This window comes from Pteropus vampyrus, unplaced genomic scaffold, assembly GCF_000151845.1.
Source record: "Pteropus vampyrus isolate Shadow unplaced genomic scaffold, Pvam_2.0 Scaffold197, whole genome shotgun sequence".
Classification (NCBI taxonomy): domain Eukaryota; kingdom Metazoa; phylum Chordata; class Mammalia; order Chiroptera; family Pteropodidae; genus Pteropus; species Pteropus vampyrus.
In genome coordinates this window covers 2382988-2403214 of record NW_011888978.1, presented here as the reverse complement: position 1 = coordinate 2403214, position 20227 = coordinate 2382988, and the positions used below count along the sequence as shown (strand labels likewise).

General features: G+C 51.1%; 1 protein-coding gene across 2 annotated transcripts in view; it reads left to right on the top strand.

Annotated features, from left to right (window-relative positions):
- Positions 1-765: 765 nt before the first annotated feature.
- RASGEF1C (RasGEF domain family member 1C) overlaps positions 766-20227 on the top strand; it is a 29173-nt gene continuing 9711 nt past the window's right edge. Inside the window, exons 1-10 of one of the 2 annotated variants that reach the window (XM_011371984.1) lie at positions 766-946; positions 1119-1241; positions 2370-2507; positions 9648-9650; positions 9766-9966; positions 11063-11137; positions 17043-17132; positions 18499-18601; positions 19049-19128; positions 19210-19305. In XM_011371984.1, coding sequence (XP_011370286.1) covers positions 770-946; positions 1119-1241; positions 2370-2507; positions 9648-9650; positions 9766-9966; positions 11063-11137; positions 17043-17132; positions 18499-18601; positions 19049-19128; positions 19210-19305 — 1086 coding nt within the window. In that variant the 5' untranslated portion in view covers positions 766-769. The remainder of the gene's footprint in view (positions 947-1118; positions 1242-2369; positions 2508-9647; positions 9651-9765; positions 9967-11062; positions 11138-17042; positions 17133-18498; positions 18602-19048; positions 19129-19209; positions 19306-20227) is intronic. The other variant, XM_011371983.1, reaches the window with a different exon arrangement.

The window sequence follows — 20227 nt, the reverse complement described above, 5'->3', positions numbered from 1 at the left end:
GCACTTAACAGTGCTGGCAAGCAGAATCTGCTGCTGCTCATTAAAGGTCAGGAAGCAGGGAAGGCTCTGCCATGTCCAGACAGATAGAGGAGTGAAGATTGTGGGAGAGCCTTCCTGCAGGAAGGAACAGCTGGACAGGTCGTTAGAGTCTAACCACAAAGAGCCTGGGGTGCCAGACTGTGGGGGGCTGCCATTTGGCTACACCAGAGAGAGACCTAACTTAGAGGTTCACACAACGGAGAAGCCTATAGAGCAGCTTCAAACACAGTAGGACCCAGGGCCTCACATGCTAACCTCAGAAATGTGCCTGCTTTCCCGGCCCCTTGTGGGGACAAAATGGTCCCAACGGTGCCTTTCCACCAGCTCAGAGACCCCAGTGAAAGAGCTTCCAGGTGCTGCAGAAGTCCTGAGATTGCACTTGAGGCCCCAGTTCAGATAAAGCTCGTCCCTGCTCCAATCTTAGTGGCCAGAGGTGGGAAAATATGCTGATTGTCTGGGCCTTGTCACAAACACCCTTCTCCGGAGGTGAGAGTGGACTCTCCAAAGAGCAGTCCCAAAATGGCGTGGGTGAGAATGAAGGAGAGCTGGTTCCTGGAGGATGCTGTGCTGTGGGCTGGGGGTCCCTTGCAGCCCTCCCGGAAGTTATCACTGGGCCCAGGTAGACACAGCGGTGCCTATGGGAGGCAGGGCCCACCCAGGCAGCAGCCCAGGGAGCCAGCAGGCCCCAGCTTAGATGCGCCCCAACTTCTCTTTACCATTGCAGACAGGCATGCCCCGGACACTGAGTGCCTCCGAAATGGTGACACCCGGCAGCCCCGGCCCACCCCTCACCGAGCCCACGGAGGGCGAGCAGGCCGGGCAACCCCTCCTGGATGGGGCTCCATCCTCAGCCTCCCTGGACACCCTGATCCAGCACCTGGTGCCCACGGCCGACTATTACCCCGAGGTAGGTGGCTCACCCAGTGAGGGGGGGAGGGGCAGCAGAATGGGCTTTCTCCACTAGGCATAGGGGAGACAACAGGGCTGGGGCTGGCCTTGGGCCTGGTGGGAGGTGGTTGGGAGGCATGTCCCCTCCATGCCCTGGTGAGCTTTTATCACCTTTCTCCTGTGTTCCCCAGAAAGCCTACATCTTCACCTTCCTGCTGAGCTCCCGCCTCTTCATCAAGCCCCAGGAGCTCCTGGCCCGGGTCTGCCGTTTGTGCATCGAGCAGCAGCAGCTGGACAAGCCAGTGCTAGACAAGGTGAGGAGAGGCAGGGCAAAGCAGAGGCCTCTGAATGTACTGGCGCTGCCTCAACATGCCTTTGTGCATCAGCCCTTGCAGAGGCAGTGATTGTCCCCATTCTCCTGATAAGGAGCCCACAGGAGGTTTCTGACTTGTCTGAGGCCCAGAGCCAGAAAGGACAGATGGAATATCTAAACAAGGGGGGCTGTTTTCCAGTGCCTATGGGAGCTCTTGAGCTTGCAGAAGCCCAAACCTACTCCCCCATAGTCCTATCCACAGGACCCCTGCCATCTGGGATGGCGCTACAGCATCTGCTGGGGTTCCTGCCCCCAGCACATTCTAGTCCACCCTTCCCTCCTCTGTGGCCCAGCCTTCCCAAGGCCAGATGCTTCAGGCTGTGGCTATTTACACATGTGTCTGTGGGGCTTTACTACTATAGTAATAGAAACTCAACTACGACTGGCTTAAGGCAAAGAGATTTTACCAGCTCATGTGAGTCACTGCCAAGCCTCAAGTACCACTGGCTCCAGGGACTCAAATAACCTCATTAAAACATGGTCTTTCTCCCTCCGACCTTCTGCTCTCTTTTCTCCTGGGTCAGCTTCACTCTCACTAGGGCACATTCGCCTGCATGGTCACAGGTGGCCTCTGCTGCTCCGGGCTCACAGTCTATCCTTCCCAAGCAGGTGGAAAAACTGAAGCCAGTAAAAATCCAGATCTCATTGGCTTAGCCTAGGCCACATGACTGTGAGCCAATCACTGTGCATAAAAGGGCTGTACCGTGCTCTGTTTGGCCGGCACAGATATGGTCCTGGTCCTGGAGCCCTGGGCTGGGAATGCAGGACAGGGAGACCCCAAAGGCTGAGATGTGTCACCACAGAAAGGGTGATAGACTACCCAGCAGGCAAAAACAGAAGATGACTCAGCCCCAAATGTGTCTGTCCCCCTCCGCTTCTCTGTGGTCAGCCCCCATCTCCATGTGCCACTCTGGGCACCTAGCATAGGGAAGGCATTGTCCCATCCCCCTTGGCTCCCATTGCTGCTGCCCAGGCACCCCAGACTCGGCAAAGAGGCAGTGACTGAGGCAGTGACTGATGCGGCCCCAGGACCCCTCACTCAATGTGGGCCCCTCGTCTTGCCTTGCAGGCCCAGGTCCGGAAGTTTGGCCCCAAACTGCTCCAGTTGTTGGCCGAGTGGACAGAGACCTTCCCGCAGGACTTCCAGGAAGAGTCGACAATTGGGCACGTGAAGGACGTGGTGGGCCGCATCGCCCCCTGTGACGAGGTAGGAGAGCCAAAGAGTCCTTCACCCTGCCTACACTCTGACACCGGGGACCTGAACTTGATACAGAGCCCACCTCAGGGCCCATGTCTCCCCAGCTGCTCACTGTAGCTCCTCTACCATCTGCCCCTTTCTGCCCTGTCAGGAAATCAGGCACTACAGAGCCAGCTGGGAAACCAGGCCACTGGCTCCAGGACTGGTCTCTTGTCTTCTCTCCTGCCTACTCTCATCGATGGGATCAGATGGCAAGCCAGGGAAGACCCACTCATGGGCTCTTGCGGTTGCATGTTTAGGCCATTTGTCTATGACCCATTAGGCCAGCCTGGCAGGGCCCTCCTGGCCTTGTGGCACAGAGACCTCCCCCTCCTCCCCCTGTACCATACAGGGGCTGGGCTGGCAGTCAGTGCCCTTGGACAAGGACCTGCCAGTCAGGGATGCAAAGGGCTCTGCAGGGCAAACCAAACTAACAGCAATGGTGGGAATAACAGCCACACACTGTCTGGGCAGATTATCCTGGGGTCCTCTGAGCCTCTGGGGCGAAATTGTAAATCCTGCAGAGTAGGGGCAGAGGAGGAGAGTAGGTCTCCCTGTGGCTCAAATCACAAACCAGGGTAAACACAGCCCTTACAATCCCGGCGTCTTGGGAGGCAGCCCATGTCCCAGGCATCAGGTGCCTCTGTGCCCCGCACCCTGCCCAGCTTTCCCAGCTGTTACTCTGGGGAAGGCACTTAAAGGTCTCTAAGCCTCACTTTTCTTATGGGTGGCAGGAAGACAAACCTCCCCCCCCCCAGGATTATGCTGAGACTACAAAGAAGGGTTCCGCAAAGGGGACGGGGCCTCCTGGTACATTTAGAGGGGGCAGGTTTATCAGTATCTGCAGAATGACTCTTCGGCCAGAACTGATGTTGCTTTTTCTGGAAGAGAACATTAGGAGTAGCGCTTGCCAGTTGCCCTGGAAGGAGACTGTCCATGGCAAGCTGGTAGCTAGTGATGTGCCCCAAAGTGGGTCTGGACATGGCAGAGCCAACTGTATGAAGCAAAGGAAAACTGCTAAGGGAGGCTGAGCAATAGGAAGCCATAAAGCCCAAAGCCTAACTGAGGCTCAGAGAGGGTGTCCCCGCCCTGGGGACACTTCACACAGCAGACAAGTAACTTAGCTGTTCTGAGATCCTGGTGAGATGAGGGTCATCTCCTCCTCTTCTGCACCCCCTGGTCCATCTGGGGGTCCTGACGCTTGGTTAGGATGAGGCAGAGAATAGGGCCAGGGATGATCGATAATTGGATGGATCAGGAGGGGAGGGTAGAAGCACGGGGAGGAGATGCTGGCTGACTGGCTGGATACATAGTTGGCTACTTTGATGGATGGATGCAGGAGGGAAGACAGATGTTTGGGTAGTTAGATAGGCAGGTGGATTAATGGGGTGAGTGGATGTGGGAAGATTGATGGATAGGTGGGTGGGTGGATGAATAGATGGATGGGAGGGTGGGTAGGTGGGTAGGTGGATGGGTGTGTGGGTGGATGGTGAGTGGGTGGGGGGAGTAGATGGATGAATAAGAATGAATAGATGGATCGGTGGATGAATGGTGGGTGGAAGGGTGAGTAGGTAAATGTCAGGAGGGAGGAAAGATAGACTAGTGAGTTTACGGATCTGTGGGTAGGTGGCTGTACAAAAGGCGAAGTGGACAACAGTAGGTGGGTAGGGAAGAGATGGGTGCAAGGATGATGGATGGATGGATGGATGGATGGATGGATGGATGGATGGATGGATGGATGGATGGAAGGATGGAAGGATGGAAGGATGGAAGGATGGAAGGATGGAAGGATGGAAGGATGGATGGATGGATGGATGGATGGATGGATGGATGGATGGATGGATGGAGTAGAAGGTATGTAGGGGGATGAGAACCCAGTCACCTGCTTCTTATTCCTCCCCTCTTCCCCCCACCCCTCCCCCTGGCCAGGAGGCCTTCAGCAGTGGTGAGGTCTCAGCCATTGACAAGACAGGATTATCGACCCTTATTAGGCCCACTTCTGCCATTGGCATAGACATTTCAGAGGCAGACCCTGGCCTTCTGGCTGCATTGGGGGTGGGGGAGTAGGTGTAAATCCTGGGCTGGTTTCCTTGAGAAACAGTGTCTCCTCACTGACCCTCTGAGAACCTGTCAGGGCTGTGATGAGAAATCTTTTCTAACCATCTAGTAGATGAAAATAAGATACAACTGAGACCTATGATTGGGCTTTTGAGAGCAGTCATCTACCAAGTTGGGATTTTGGGAGCAGAAACGTCTTCATTCAGGACATTTTTCATCTCTTGTCTTGGGATCCAATTAAATGTGTGAGCTGGAAACAGGGTTCTCTGGCCGCTCACCCCACCGAGGTCCAGGCCAGGGGCCCCCCAAGTGTCTTCATGATCCCCAAGTTATCCTTCCACAGAAAGCCCCCCCTTCGATGGGAGGTCTTCTAGGCTCTGGCTCCCGTCCGCCAGATGCTGCAGGCAGTCTGTGGCTATAGGCAGGGGCTCGCTCAGAAGGGAGAAGGTGAGCCCTGCTCCTTCCTTGATGAGGAAAGGCCCTTAGGACTCAGAGGGAGAGATCTGGATCAGACCACTTGAACCCAGACTCGGGAACCACAGCTGTGTGACCTTGGGCAAGGTGCTGCCCCTCTCTGAGCTTCAGCTGCTTCATCCATAAACAGAGATAATAACTGTCCCCATCACACAGCATCGAAGCAGAGTCCCTGAAGTCACTGGTGCTGTTATTTCAGCATTCAGTAAATGTGACCTCTGATGATGAACAAATTCTTTCCAAAATTTAGGCACATGGGGATTATTTTTATTTATGGAACTTTTATTATGGGACATTTCAAACATACATAAACAACGAATAGTAATCATGAATTCCTGTGGACCCAGCACCTCGCTTCAACAATTATCGACATTTCCCCAAACTTGTTTCTTCTATTCTCTCACACACTCCCCCTGCCAAATTATTTTTAAACAGATCAAAGACATTATATTTTTTGCTCCCGAGTTATTTCAGCATTATTTTGTAAAAGGTTTCTAACACAGGGGTCGAATCAAATGACATCAAGTGCCCTGCACAAGGCAGTGAGACAAACACGAGTGTTTTCAGCGTTTTCAGAGCTGCGCATCTTTGGGCGAGTTACTTAATCTCTCTGAGCATTCAATGTCTTCTGTAAGAGGGAGGGTGATAAGCACTCCCCCATAGGATTGTGAGGAGAACAAAGGGCCCAGGCACATGGAGGAGACCACACAGGGCCAAGGCCAGTGGGGCTTCCCATCAGAGCAGCACTGAAAGGCGACATCTTTCTCTTTCTTCCTGCCCCCTTTCCAGGGAGCCTCATCCTCAGTGTACTCCCCGCCGCCTCTCAGCAGCTGGGAAGAAAAGGCTGGAGAGGAGCTGGGAAGGCCATTCGCCATGACTGTGGGCTCTGGGAATTCCCACAGAAGCCTTCCCATCACCCTGCTCTGGGCTTTGGGGATTCCCAAGGATGCCTTCCTAGGGGACCCAGGAGTGTGTCATGGCCAGCCGGGCCTTGGAGGGGCTCCCAGTAGATTGGACTCCACAGTTTTAGCTCAGGGAGACCAGTGCTGAAGGTGAGGGAGGCTGGGGGAGCCCAGGGTAGGCCCAGAGGTCGAAGCCCAGGTAAGAGAGACAGGACAGGAGACAGCAGTGCCCTGGCCACACCCATTGGGCATGGGCAGAGGAGGCAGATGTGAAGGGCAGCCCTCTGGGGGACTGATCTTGCTTTCCCGCCAGCTCACAGCACTGTCTGCTGGACTAACCCCACTGCCTGTGACTGCTCCCCCAAGGGCACAGATGGCAGAAAGCTGACATTGAGACCAAACTGGGCAGGGTGTGTAGAGCTCTTGCCTGGGGTGGGGGGTAGCAGGGGCAGGGGTGATCCCCCTGGGCTGGCTCAGGGGAGTTTCAAGAACTTCAGAAAACAGAGGCCCCCTGCCCAGCCAGAGATAAGAGCTCTAAGCACGAAAAGCCCAGTCTGAGATAACATGAAGGCACCTGGGGAGCCACAGCCACACCCACAAATGACCTCTGCCCTTGAACCCAGCTGTGTGTGTGCAGCAGGCGGTTCGTGGACATGGATGGAGAAGAAAGACCTCATCCTCCCAGGCCGGCAGGCAAGCCACAAGCCATAGGCAATGCAGCACCCTGCCCAGCACAGCCTGGGCTCCTGCCAGGGACAGGGAACACCTGACATTCTCAGTGTGGGTCTCTGCGTGGGCCCAGGTGTATCACGGAGATGGCCCAGGTATACTGCGGAGATCTCCCAGCCTCTACCCACAGCGTGTAGAAATCAATGAGAAATTGAAAGGAGGTCAACAAGAAGGGCAAATCCTGTCCCTGCATTCAGAGGGGGAGCAGAAGATTTAGGAAAGAAGCAACCAATAAGCTTGAGGATAACGCCACTGGAAGAAATCTCAGTGAATTAGCACACAGGAAATGATCATTACTTGGAGTGAAAACTGGTTCAATAGAAACAATTCCTGCTAAATTATTTGCACATTTTTAAATCGGGTAAGGATGTGGTCCTATTAAATCTTAGGCACAGGCCTGCTGCATCTTTGACTTCAGGAGGGCATCACAGTCCACCCAGGAGGGGCTGACAGGCCACGTCCAACTATCAGCTAATATGTGCGGGCCTCTCCCAAGAGCCAGGCACTGCCCTTCATGCTGGGGCTGAGCAACGTGGCCGGTGTGGCTTGCGAGAGCTGGCAATGTAATGAGAGGAGGGACAGGGGAGAGGACAGTCCTTGAGTGGGTGGGCAGGGCTATAAAGGAAGGGCACCAATGCCCCTTGGCCAGAGGATGAGGACATGCCAAGAAGTAGAAGGCTGCACAGACCCTGCCTGGGGCACGGGGTAGGGGTGGGGAAGGGGCCAAAGAGAAAGAGAAGTGGCCTGTGTTTGGAGCAGAGGCAAGGGGAGCAAGGCCACATGGAGGCCATCAAGCGAGGCTAGAGCTGACCTCAGGGACTCCAAGCCGCACAGGGCTTTGGTCTTTGTGCAAGTCGGGGGCATTTTAAGGAAGAGGGTGCAGGGGTCAGATGTGCAGTTCAAAAAGACTGCTGGCAGTGGAATGGAGTGGGGAGAGGCCTGCATGGGTGCAGGAGGCCCACTGAGGAGGCCACTGCAGCCACCAGGGAAAGTGCCACGACTGGACAACAGAGACCATGGTGGATGACTGGAGGGGCATGAGGGAGAGTGCTCTGGAGGGTGACCCCAGGCCCACATACCTGGCCAGCACTCTGTCCACTGAGGCAGGGTAGCAGGCAGAGGTGGCAGCTCTGGGGGAGGACAGTATAACTTCCACTTACATATGTCGGACTGAAGGGGCCCTTTGGCCATGTGGCTCTAGCAATCAGAGGAGAAGCTGAACATGTAAATACACACATACCAAACGACACTCTGGATGTGAAGCAGCATCCCCAGCACTGAAGCGCAGAGCAAGGGGAAGAGAGGACAGAGGAAGATGGGAAGAACCCCAGCCTCCAGCCATGGTGCCGACAGACAAGCTGCAAGGCAACATGGCCAAGGCAGATGCAGCCTGAGAAGTGGCCCCTGGCTTTCATGTTGGGTCCTGAGGTGACAGTGAGAGTCAGTCCTCTGGCTGAAAGGAATGGAGCCAGATGGAGCGGTGGAGGGATAAGTGGGAGTGAAGGAACTTGACAGCAGTGCAGCTGCCCCAGATGACTAACTGGGTAAAGTAGAGAGATGGTGGCCAGTGGAGGTGTCAGGGCTCACAGGTAACAGGTGTCGCCCAGGGCTGGCTGTGGCTGGACCCAACTCACCATCTTCCTGGCACTCAAACGAAGACCTAGCAGGCAGCGTGCTGACCACACTTTTGGAGACGACAGAACTGAGAGGGGCTGTTCCTTCTACAGTAACAGAGAGCAGAGTAGAGTAGGATTTCAGTTTACCCACACACTGCCCAGCTAACCAGCAGATGCCTTCCGGGTCTGCCCCCACAGCTCTGGGGTTCAGGTTCAGATTAGGCAGCCTCTTGTCCCAGTCCCTGTGTCCAGAGGGCTCTGCCACAGGCACCTGTGGCTACTTCACAGAGCAGCACTTCCATCCGAGGCTGGTGGATTCCATCTACGTCACCAGCACTTTGAGCACCAACAATGTGGGACCTCAATAGCCACATTGAATCCCGTGAGAGACCTGAGGAGCCATCCATGACCCCAGCACATAGGTCCAGCAAGCCAGACACCCCACCTGCAAGATGCTGCTGGGTTTCTGTGTGTGTCAAAAGAGCATATGATAAAAACACACTTGCTCTGAAATTCCCTGGCAGTGCTGACAATTCACTGCCAACAATTCACCGCTGACAATTCACCGCCGACAATTCACCACCATTACCTCTCAGGCCTCTGGAGCCCGGCCCGCCAGGTGTGCCCGCTGACACCTCAGTGTTGCCCAGAGACCAGGCCCTGGGGCCCGCTGACACCTCAGTGCTGCCCAGAGACCAGGCCCTGGGGCCCAGCACCACTCCCTGTCAGCTCCTCGGCTCATGGGGGACAGAGGCCACCTCTGGGCGGCATTCGCTAACAAGCTCAAGGGCTCGTTCTGTGGGTTACTGACCAAAGCCCTGGAATATGTGGGCATCTCACTTAGCCAACCCAGCTAGTCCAGTGGAGCCTTCTTGAAGAGAGGTCTCTGAGGGGGAAACTATCAGTTTCCCCTTGAGGAGGAGGGTGGGAGCCCCTCGAGGGCAGAATCATGGCCTTTTGTCCCTGTACCCAGTCCAGGGTGGCCCAAAGAGCAATGCACCCACCTGAGCTGCATGGTGAGGGACTCCACTGGCACAGTAAGTGGTTGTTGAGTGCCCATTGAGTGCCTAGAGCCAGCCCGGCTCTGAAGACCAAGCCCGGAGCAGGGCCTGTTCCACACCTCCCTGCTCCCTCCCATCCTCTGCTCCCTGGCACTGCCAAGCCCACCTACCCCACTGCCCTGACAGCTGGGGTAGCTTTGGATCTCCATCGTCCCCTGGATGTGTGCTCTTCTCAGCTCCCATGGTAACCCTGCAGACTTCTCCTCAGCTGGTCTTGGCTGTGGTCCCAACCTCAACCTGCCCTGGATTGGGTCCTGCTTCAGGATGAAGCAGGTGTAGGCACACCTAGGAATAGCCCATCCCTGCCAACCTACGGCCCTTCCACCTTAACCGTCAGAGAGGCAGAGATGGGTGTTCAGGTATGAGTGCCCTCTCTTCACCCCTGCAGGCATACAGAAGGAGGATGCACCAGCTCCTGCAGGCTCTGCACCAGAAGCTGGCAGCTCTGAGTCAGGGGCCAGAAAGCCTGCTGGGTGCCGACAAGCCCATCTCCTACAGGACCAAGCCACCAGCCTCCATCCACAGGGAGCTCCTTGGTGTCTGCAGCGACCCCTACACACTGGCTCAGCAGCTGACCCATGTGGAGCTGGTAAGCGGGCCCATGCCACGCTCTGCCTGGACCCAAGGCCAGGAACATCTGAGAACTGCTGGCCACCCCTCCACCTACATCTGGACCCTAGCCCGCCTCAGCATAACCCAGAGTTTGAGCCCAGCACAGCAGGGCCAGCCAGGCCTCTCCAGAGTGACCTGGCTCTGGAGTATTCTCTCGCCACTCCAGGGGCAAGAAGGGGAGGCCTGGAGGTGCTAACCCTGCCCAGCTTTGACCACTGGCCAGCATGAGAGTCCAGGCCTGGGACAGAGGAACTGGGTTCAAATCCTGGCTCTGACACCGCCTACTGTATGATCCTCTCACTAATGCCTCAGTTTCCCTATCCGGGACTCACACAAGCACATTGTACCGATGACCCTAGCTTTCTGGCCAGACAGGCCTTCCTGCTTATGAAGGGAATCCCCAGGCCCAGCATCCAGCATGTTGGGTTCCTGGTAGAAGCAGAGGCCAAGGGGGCACCCCAGAGAGAGGAGGTTGGGGTGTGGGTTTCTATCCTGCTAAACCTCCACCATTTATAGGTCCCTTGCTGTTTTCCAGGCACTATACTCAATGCTTACAGACACTGTCTCATTCACTTTCCCACCACCCTGCCAGGTAGATGCTATTATTATTCTCTTTTCACAAATGAGGAAACTAAGGCCTGGAGAGTTTAAGTGACATGCCAGACACAGCAGAAGAGACAGAACCAGGATTTGATTCTGACCCAGACCCCATGGTCTTAGCCACCAGGCCTCCCCTGGTGAGAATGGGTCATCAATTACCCAATTTCCAGCCCCATTTCCTGGGTATCACCCCACAAGCACTTTCTATGGGGACATTGCTCCTACACCCGCTCCCTCCCCGCTCCTCCCCATGAACTGAGGCAGCCCCTGAATGTGGGAAAGGAGGGACTGCCTCTTTCAGAGATGGTGCTGAGCTCTGTGACAACCCGGAACAGGGATGCAGAGCTCCACTGAGAAGGGCAGGTGCCCAGAGACCCTCTGGGGGTGGCCCAGGAGGCAGGGAGCCTGCAGGAGCACTATGCCAGGTCCCCATAACTTCCGGTTTCTGACTCCTCCTCTCCCTTCCCACGCAGGAACGCCTGAGACACATCGGGCCAGAGGAGTTTGTCCAGGCTTTTGTGAACAAGGACCCTCTGGCCAGCACAAAGGTATAAGTCCCTTGGACGGGCTGTCCCTGCAGTGACCACTGGTCCCTCTGGGGGACCCCCTCCCCACGCCCCCCCCACGCCCCCCGCCCTGCACCAGCATCATCTCAGCCAGCTTCCCAGGGGCCCAGGGCAGGCTATGGGCTTGGAAGGGCCATGCCCATTCAGCCCATGCCTCCAGCCAGAGGGCCTCAGACCGTGACATCCCCGAGTCCTGGGGAAGCATGGGAGAGCAGACGTTCCTGACTGGGTCACACACCTAACAAGGTCGAAGGTGCAAGCAGGGAGCTGAAGCCCTCGGTGGGGAGGAGGGTAGAGGGCGCCTCCGGCTGCTCAGGAACCCCGTGTGCTCTCCGGATGCATTTCGGTGGGCGCCGGTGCCCTCCAGCGGTCACTCGGGGAAGCGCTGGCTGGTGCGCGCGGCCCAGGGAAGGTCAGGGCGCTCTCGTCCCTCTGAGGGTGGAGGGACTCCTGGGCCACGCGCTCAGGACGTCTTCCACACACGGATTTCAAAGCCCATCCCTCCTCTCTCAGAGCCCAACCAGCATGGTGCCTGGTGCTTCTCAACGAAGTCAAATGCTAATCAGAACCAGAAACGTGTCTTCTGCCCTGCACCTAATGAAAGCAGTGCAAACTAAAGATGCGATTGCATTTTCACCCCTCAGATTAGCAAAGATTAAACTTTGTATGTTTAGTAGGGAAAGAGACGCTCTCATACATGGACGGTAGAAGGTGAAATTGGCACAGCCACTTTGAAAGGCAGCGTGGCAAGAACATCAACACTCAAATGTACTCTCTGTACCCCAACTTTCTTCACCTAATAGTTTATCCTACAAATATACACACCCGTGTACACCAACATGTATACACAAAACATTTGGAATAAACAGGGTTCCTTATATCCAAAGCCTGAGGACCAGATTAAAAATTATATTACATTCACACACGGAGAATGTTACGCAACTATTAAAAAGAATAAGAGGGACTGTTTAAGTATGGAATAAGAGCCAAGATCCATTGTCGAGAGAAGGAAGTAGAGTGAAGAGCAGTGGCCAAAAAGTATGTGGCCATTCGTAATAACAACACAAAGGAGGGTGCATGATACATTCCTGATTGCCCAGGCAGAGCTACATAGACAGTCTCTGGGAATCCTGGTTACTCCAAGGCACTCAGCAGGGCGGGACAGGAGCTGGGGCAGGAGCAGGAAGCAGACTTTGCCACTCTTAGTGGGTTGTTTGTTTCTCTCTTTTGTTTTGTTGGAGGTTTGGGCCACTTCCAAGTATTACTTTTTTATTGTGAAATACATCAAAATTCCACGTGATAGTTATTCACCCACTCTGCTCTATATGAGCATGAGCATGTGTGCAGCGCCCAGCCTCTTGCTATTGTAGATTTTGCTGCTATGAACATTGTTACACGTTTCCTAGTGTACGTGGGTGCAAATATTTCTAGGGCATCAGTTCTCAAGTGTTTTGCTTTCAGGATACCTTTTCACTATTAAAAATTATGGAGGATTCCAAAGAACTTTTGGTTATGTCGATTTTATCTTCCAATATTTATTATGTTAGCCATTAAAACTGATAACATAGTTATTTATTCAAAAGTAACAGAAAGAAGCCATTATAGGTTGACATACATAACATATTTTGTGAAAAATAACTGAATTTTCCAAGATAAAAAATTATTTTCTTATTTTTCCAAAATAAAAAATTACTGTTTTTCCAAAATAAAAAGGTGACATTGTCTTACAGTATTTTCACAGATCTCTCAAATGACTGACTTAGAAGGCAGCTGGATTCTCTTATCTGCTTCTACATTCAATCTCTTGACATACATTATCCGTGGAAACTCCAACCTGACATAAATATGTAGTCGGAAAAGGGAAGTACATTTTACAGCCATTTCAGATCATTGTAAATCTTCTTTGATACTACACTACAAGTCAGTAAGTGGTAGTTGTTAAAGATTAATTGCAATTAGCAATATGAAAATATATCAATGGACTTTCTGGACTCTATTACATGAAAATCCATTCGTCCCTCTTGCATCTTGAATAGCTCTTCTTTGCCCATGCATGATTTTGTAACATCATACATTGGTCATTTGGAAAATATGGGTTCACTGAATCAAGGAGATCTTCCAAATGTTGGCATGTTTTGTTATACAATATTTTAAAATCACATTCATGAATATCACTTAGTAGTCTCATTTAAAAAAAAAAAAATCCTTGAGTATTGGGAAGCTGCCAATCTGCCAGAGGTGCACAACATGTTTTACAAGTTCCCAATTTTTCCTGAAAACTTGAATTTTAACATTGGCAACAAATACTATCGACTGTTCTTAAAGTGACAGTCTCATTTTGTTCATTTCCAAGACAATATCAGCCAAATACTGAAGTCTGAATAGCCATAGTGGGTCAGTCCCTCTGTCAAGTAAAAATGGCGTTCCCTGAGAAAAGTAGCTGGCTCGCCAATCAGTCACACAGTGCTCTTTCTCAAGACCAGCCTCAGACCTCTGCATGAAGTGGAAGCAGCTGTGTACACTCCCATTTCGTCAGAGAGACTATGACAAAGACTTGAGGATCAAAATTTAATAAAATGGAAAAATGTTTTCCTCCTTGAGGACCTTCTTAAGTCACACTCGCTCTTTTTCTTTCCCTGTGTGTGTGATGGTGAGGAGCATGATGCCACCACACTGGTTTGGTGCCTCTACCTCCATCTGGGCTAAGGTGGCAGAAATTTTTCCCTCCATTCTTTTACACATCGCTGCAATGTCAACACAGTGAAAAGGCATACCATTGTATAAATATGAAAATAGTTTTGCCCTTGTGGACACCCAGGAGTCCACAGACAACACTCTAAGAATTGTTGCTCTAGGATATACCTGGGAGAGGGATTACTGCATCTGTCACAGAGTAGGCACATGATCAGCCTTACCAGGCAATATCAGGTGAGGCTGTCCCCAGTGGGGAGTTTTTCTTGCTATGAATCCTCACTGATACTTGAAATTGTCAGACTACTTTGTTTTTGTCAGACTGTTAAATGGAGCATCTTTTCATGGGTTTGGGACATTCTTGTTTTCTGTGAAATGCCTGTCCCTAACTTGCATCCAGTTTTCTATTAGTGATTTGTCTTTTCCTTAAGAATTTTTAAAAGTTTTGTGGTTTGTTTTTTTTTTTAAAAAAATGTGTACTAGATAATTATCCTTTATGTGTCAGAAGTACTGCAAATTTTACTCTCCTGGTAGGTGCCTTTGCTTTTATTCTCATTATTATGTCTTTTGATGGGTGTGTATTCTTAATTTTAACCAAGTCAAATTTACTAAACTTTCCCTTTATGGTTTTGTTTTGTTTTATTTTGTTTGTTTTTTTGTTTTTGGTAGTGGTGGTAGTTAAGAAATCTCCCCCTATTCCTTACCCAGGTCATAAAGATAATTTTCTGTTTTCCTCTAGAAGTTTTAGAGTTTTATCTTTCACATTTAAGTCTTTAATCAGCAATTCATCTTGTAGATTTGGCTGAAGGTGGGGGTCCATTTTCATTTTTTTCCATGCAAATAGCAATTGTTTCTGCACTATTGTTTATGTCTTCCCTTGTCCACCCACATTCCCTGGCAGTTTTGTTGCTGTCGTATGTTAGGTTTCTCTGTGTACGGATCTGTTCTTGGACTGTCTGTTCTGCTCCATGGGCCATTTTTCTGTCTCAGTATCGATATACTTTGTCTTCATTATTGCAGTTGTAGGATAGGTCTTGACTGGTTGAGTAGATCCCCCAGGTTCCTCTTTAGGGGGGCCTTGGCTCTTCTTGGCCCTTTGTTTTTTCATTTAAATTTAGAATCACTTTTCAAATTCAATGAAAAGTCCTATTGAGATTTCGTTAGAATGTATTAAATATGGATCAATTGGGGAAGGATTTACATCTTCATGATATTGACTCTTCCAACCTATACAAACAGTTCGTCCCTCCATTTACTTAGGTCTACTCTATAATATCTTTCTAAGTTCTTATAGTTTTCTCCATAAAAGTCTTAAACAAGTTTTGTTAAATTTTTTCCGTGGGTGCCTTATGCATACCCTACATATGGCATTTTCTCTATTGTATTTCTTACCATAACTTTCCTTTCTGTCACTTTTCTTGTCTAGTCTCTCTCCATTCTCTGTTCTGTGTGGAAGACCGAAATCACCTATTCCTGGAATGTTTGATAGAATTTGCAAATGAAACCATCTGAGCTTGATATTTCCTTTTACAGAGAAAATGTTTACATACTGATTCGATATATATACTGTTTGTTTGTTTGCTGTTGTTTTAGTAGTTGCAAGACTATTTAGGTTTCTATTTCTTCTTTACTCTGTTTTATAATTTATATTTTTCCAGGAATTTGACCTTTCCTCCTGAGTTTTCACATTTATAGACAAAAAGTTATTCACAATATTCTCTATTTAAGTTTTTAATTTTTTAACATCCATAGAACTTTTCCTTCCTGATATTTTTGCCACCATATTTTGAAGCTATGTTGTTAGGTGCAAACAATTTTCTATGTGACATCTTCTCAATAACTTTAATCTTTTCTCATGCTTTTTGTCTTTGAGTCTCTTTTTTAAGCTGAAAGTCTATTTTGGCTAATATTAATATAGCAATGTGATGTTTATCATATGCTTTTTTCTTTTTCTTTTTTTTTCTTTTACTTATCTCCTTGGGTTTAGAGTATGTCTCTTGAAAATAGCAAGTAGCTGAGTTTTTTAACTACAATGGTTGTAATTACTGATGTATACAGATTTGTTTTTACTGTCTTCTGTTATACCTTTCCATGGTCTTCCTTACCTTTCCTATTTCTTTTTTCCTCCTTTCTTTACTTCTTTTGGATAGATCCTCCATTTCATCTTCCCTCTGTGTTTATTGAAAGCCACCCTGGCAATTTTAATATGTATATTTAAGTTAACTTAAGTTTAATTTTTGAAATTGTGGTATATTTATATAGTGGAATGTTTGACATCAGTTTTAAAAATTTATTTCTAAAGGATATTATATGGCACATGAAAAGTTCACATGGAAAAATATGGAAATATATATAGTTATAGATAGATACATACATACATACATACAGTCGATTCTCATTATTCAAAGTAGTTATATCCCATAAAGTCATGAACACTGATTAACAAATGCCACTGCTCCTAAGGGAAATACAAGGTGAGTTTCCTTGCAAGCCTCTCATCACATTGTCATCACATTTTCATCAATCAATCAACACACAGCCTTGTTTTATGTGTGTTTTGGTTTAAAGAAATTTTATTTAATATATACTGTTCATTCAATAACACTGAACTCATAGTCAACAGCACTATGACTCATGTCTGAACAAAGCTTATCTAACGTATATTTTCTCCACGGGGGCACCACAGCCTTCCTGTGCTTAGGGACACTAGACAGCACTGTGCTCAGGGGCCACTTTAAGCAGTGAAATCACCACCACATTAAATAGACCACAGAAAGGACACTTGTTTGCAGTATGAGAGCTGAAGCAAGAAGGCAGAGCATCACTTAGCTTAACCTCAGCACACGTTGGGTGACTCAAATTTTTTGCCACTCTGCACATATAAATGACAGCAAAAGTGATGCAAGTATGATTTGGGAGGTTACAAATAAATTTGGAGGGAGTAGATAGATTTGCAAATACAAGATCGGTGAATAATGAGGATCAACAATTATATATCGTATTAATAAATATCATATTAAATTATATCTCTAAGTGTATGGAAAAAATACTAGAAGGATACACATCAAATCATTGCTATCTGTGGATGATTTTGGAGTTTGGCATTATTCAGATTATCTGTAATGATTATGAACTGACTTCATGTTCCAAAAATTATTGACAAAAAGACTGAGTGTTGTCCTTGCATCTTTTCTAGCCCTGTTTCAGTGACAAGACGAAGAACCTGGAAGCTTACGTGAAATGGTTCAACAGATTATGCTACCTTGTAGCGACTGAGATCTGCATGGTGTGTGGAAAACCGGGGGGGGCATGGCCTGGCATGGCCAAAGGCAGGCGGGGGTTGGGACGAGCCCACCTGGGAGGGAAGCGAATGGGCTTCTTGCACCCATCTGTCTCCAAGCCCAAGGCCAGATTGGGCACCCCTCTGGGACACCAGGTGTCACCTGGCCGGCCTGCGGTGACATTTTCCCTCTGAGTAGAGCCTGGCATGGATCCACAGGCCTCTGAGACTGCTGGCCGAAGGAGTGAGGGGCGGCCTCTGCTTCCTCCATCTGTGCCTGTCTACCTTAGGGGGACTGGCCTGCAGCCCCATTTTGTTTGGTTCACTTGCAACTGAGAGATAGATATCACCCAACCTTTAAGAATTGAGAGATCGCACATTCAAAGCCCAGGTCTCCAGCTTCTCCTGGGAAGTAGGAAGTAGGAAGACCTGACGAGGCTGAGCTTGTCATCGAGACACAGTCCCACCAGCCAGACCAGCCCACCTTCTTCTCTCTCTTACAACAAAGGGACCCTTCCCTGAACCTACTCCCCACCATCGGGTGAAACCCAGGGGCCACTTGTCTCAGGAAAAGACTAGAGGCAGCACATGTGCCAGGTTGGGCTCTCCAAAAGCAGACATTGCTACAGAGCCTGGGTGCGAGGTGGTTCTGGGGGTGCACACCTGTGACAGAAAAAGGGGAAGAGACGGGCCTGGTCAGAAGAAGCTGACCTGCGATGCCTCCGCCTATGAGAGTGTTTCCTGTTTTTGAGCCCACATCTCCACCTTGCTTGGTCACCGTCACTGTCACTGCACTGCCCTGAGAAGGACAGGGCAGTACCCAAGGCAGGCAGCTCTCTGAAGGGGGGTGAAGCAGCACTTCTCCGCAGACACCACAGCATGCTTCTCAGTGGCGATAAGACTAGCACTGCACTTGTGGGAGGCAGGTCAGCGCTATCTTTGCGGAAGGAGCACGGCCTAGGGCCCGGGGCCCTGCTGCTCCGTACGTTGACATTGGTGGCCTGGCAGCTGGCATGGGGTTTGCCTGAGCGAAGCCTGAACTCAGCCCATCCGAGCCGGGGTTGGCTTGTGGCCCCATGTGGGGACTGCAAGCTTGGTGCTGGGGGGAAAGCGAGAGAGCCATGCTTTCTGCTTCCAGAGGGGGTGCTGGAGCTGGGCAGGTGACCTCATGCCCTCCCACCCAGAGTCCTCCCCAGAGGTGAGCTCTACACTGGCTCTGCCCAGGATGTGTGGGAGTCCCCAAGCCCATGGGCTGCAGACTGCTCACATCACACATCTCAGCCGTTAAGAGGGAGTGGCCAGGTGAGCAGGGTGTGTGGTCAGAGCAGGGCAAGGACCCATCATGGCTGAGGCTCAGGTGTCCTGTCCCCAGCCGGCCAAGAAGAAGCGGAGGGCCCAGGTGATCGAGTTCTTCGTCGACGTGGCCCGCGAGTGCTTCAACATCGGCAACTTCAACTCCCTCATGGCCATTGTCTGTGAGTGGCTGGCCCGGGACGAGTGCCCGGGCACATGGGTGTAAGCCAGGGTGCTCCTCTGAGCAGGGCCTGGGTGCCAACTGGGCCCATGGCTCCCCGAGAGGTCCGAGGGAGGCAAGCTCAGCCCCCTCAGGGTGCTCAGTAAGGGCTTAGCATGTGTCCCTAGATCAAGGGAGAGAGGGGGCCCCGAGCAGGCCCTGGTCATGGTGTGGGTCCAGTGTGCCGAGCACTGGGACGGGCGGCCTGCACTCGTGGAAGCCAGGCCTGCCCCAGTATGACATCTACCTGCCACCTGACAGCTGCGACTGCTGCAGACCCTAGCCCTGGTCAGGGTGCAGCCTGAGGGGCTGGGCCAGCTGGGGCCACACAGAGGCCTCCTGCCTGAGGAAGTGAGGGGGGCTGTGCAGCCTGGAGCAGCCCTCCCCAGCTCGGCCCTCCCTCTTTCAGCTGGCATGAACATGAGCCCTGTCTCCAGGCTGAAGAAGACCTGGGCCAAAGTGAAGACAGCTAAGTTTTTCATCCTCGAGGTAAGCAAAGTTGTTGGGTGACCAGGTAACACTGGCTGTCCGCAGACACAGCTGCCCAGCCGTATCCATGTCTCCTTCCAGCACCAGATGGACCCAACAGGCAATTTCTGCAACTACAGGACAGCCCTACGTGGCGCAGCCCACCGCTCCCTGACGGCCCACAGCAGCCGGGAAAAGGTAGGTCCTCCCTGCTCTCAACCACCTTGGCCCAGGTGGGCAATATCAGAGAACCTGGATGCCAACTCCAAGGTCACCTGGTCCAAACCCTACGCTTCTACAGCATCTGTAATAGACAGCCACGTCTCCTTGCTTGCATGCCTCTAGTAGGGGGAACTCACCACCTTATCAAACAGATCAGCCTGCCCCCAAGCAGCTCTAACTGATAAGAAGTCTTCCTTTTGCGGTGGCAGCCAACCCCTGGGGTTGTCCTCTCTGGGGGGCCGTGCAGAGTGAGACTGTTCCCTCTTCTACCCGCCACTCTTTCAGAGGCCCCTCTCCTGCTCTCCTCCTGAGTCAGCAGCCCCAGACCTGACCTCTGTACCCCGGTCTTCAGTCCCCTCCCACTTGGGTTTCTTTGATCCCTGAACAGCTCCATTTGTCAGAGTCCCTTCCCTTTCAGATCAAATTGTGATCCCAAGTATGAAGGATCTTACACCTCCTTCATCTAAACTCAATACCTTCATTGATGTGGCCTCAGATCACATGGATGAATCTGGCAATGACTGATCCAAGCTTCTCGCCCACTAAAACTGCCCTTTTCACAGGTTCCATTCCTATACATTTTCATTGGGGGAGGGGGGGCTTCACTGACCTTGATCAATTTTATTTCTCTTCCAAATTCTCTTAGTGGCCTCTGATACAAGAAGCCATGCGCGGGCCCTGGGATCACAGTTATCCTCTGTCTGGGAGCCTGTCACCAGCCGGCAATTAGCACTGTTCGTCTCTGTGCACAGGAAACACTGAGACTGGCTGGGCCTTCAGTCTGGTCTCCTTGGAACTTTGGTGGCATCAGATCCCTGCGTGGAGGTCTGTTGCCAGCTTGAGGCATAATAGAGCAAACTGCTGTCTTGAAAGCCGCAGTCACTGAAATTGTACTGGG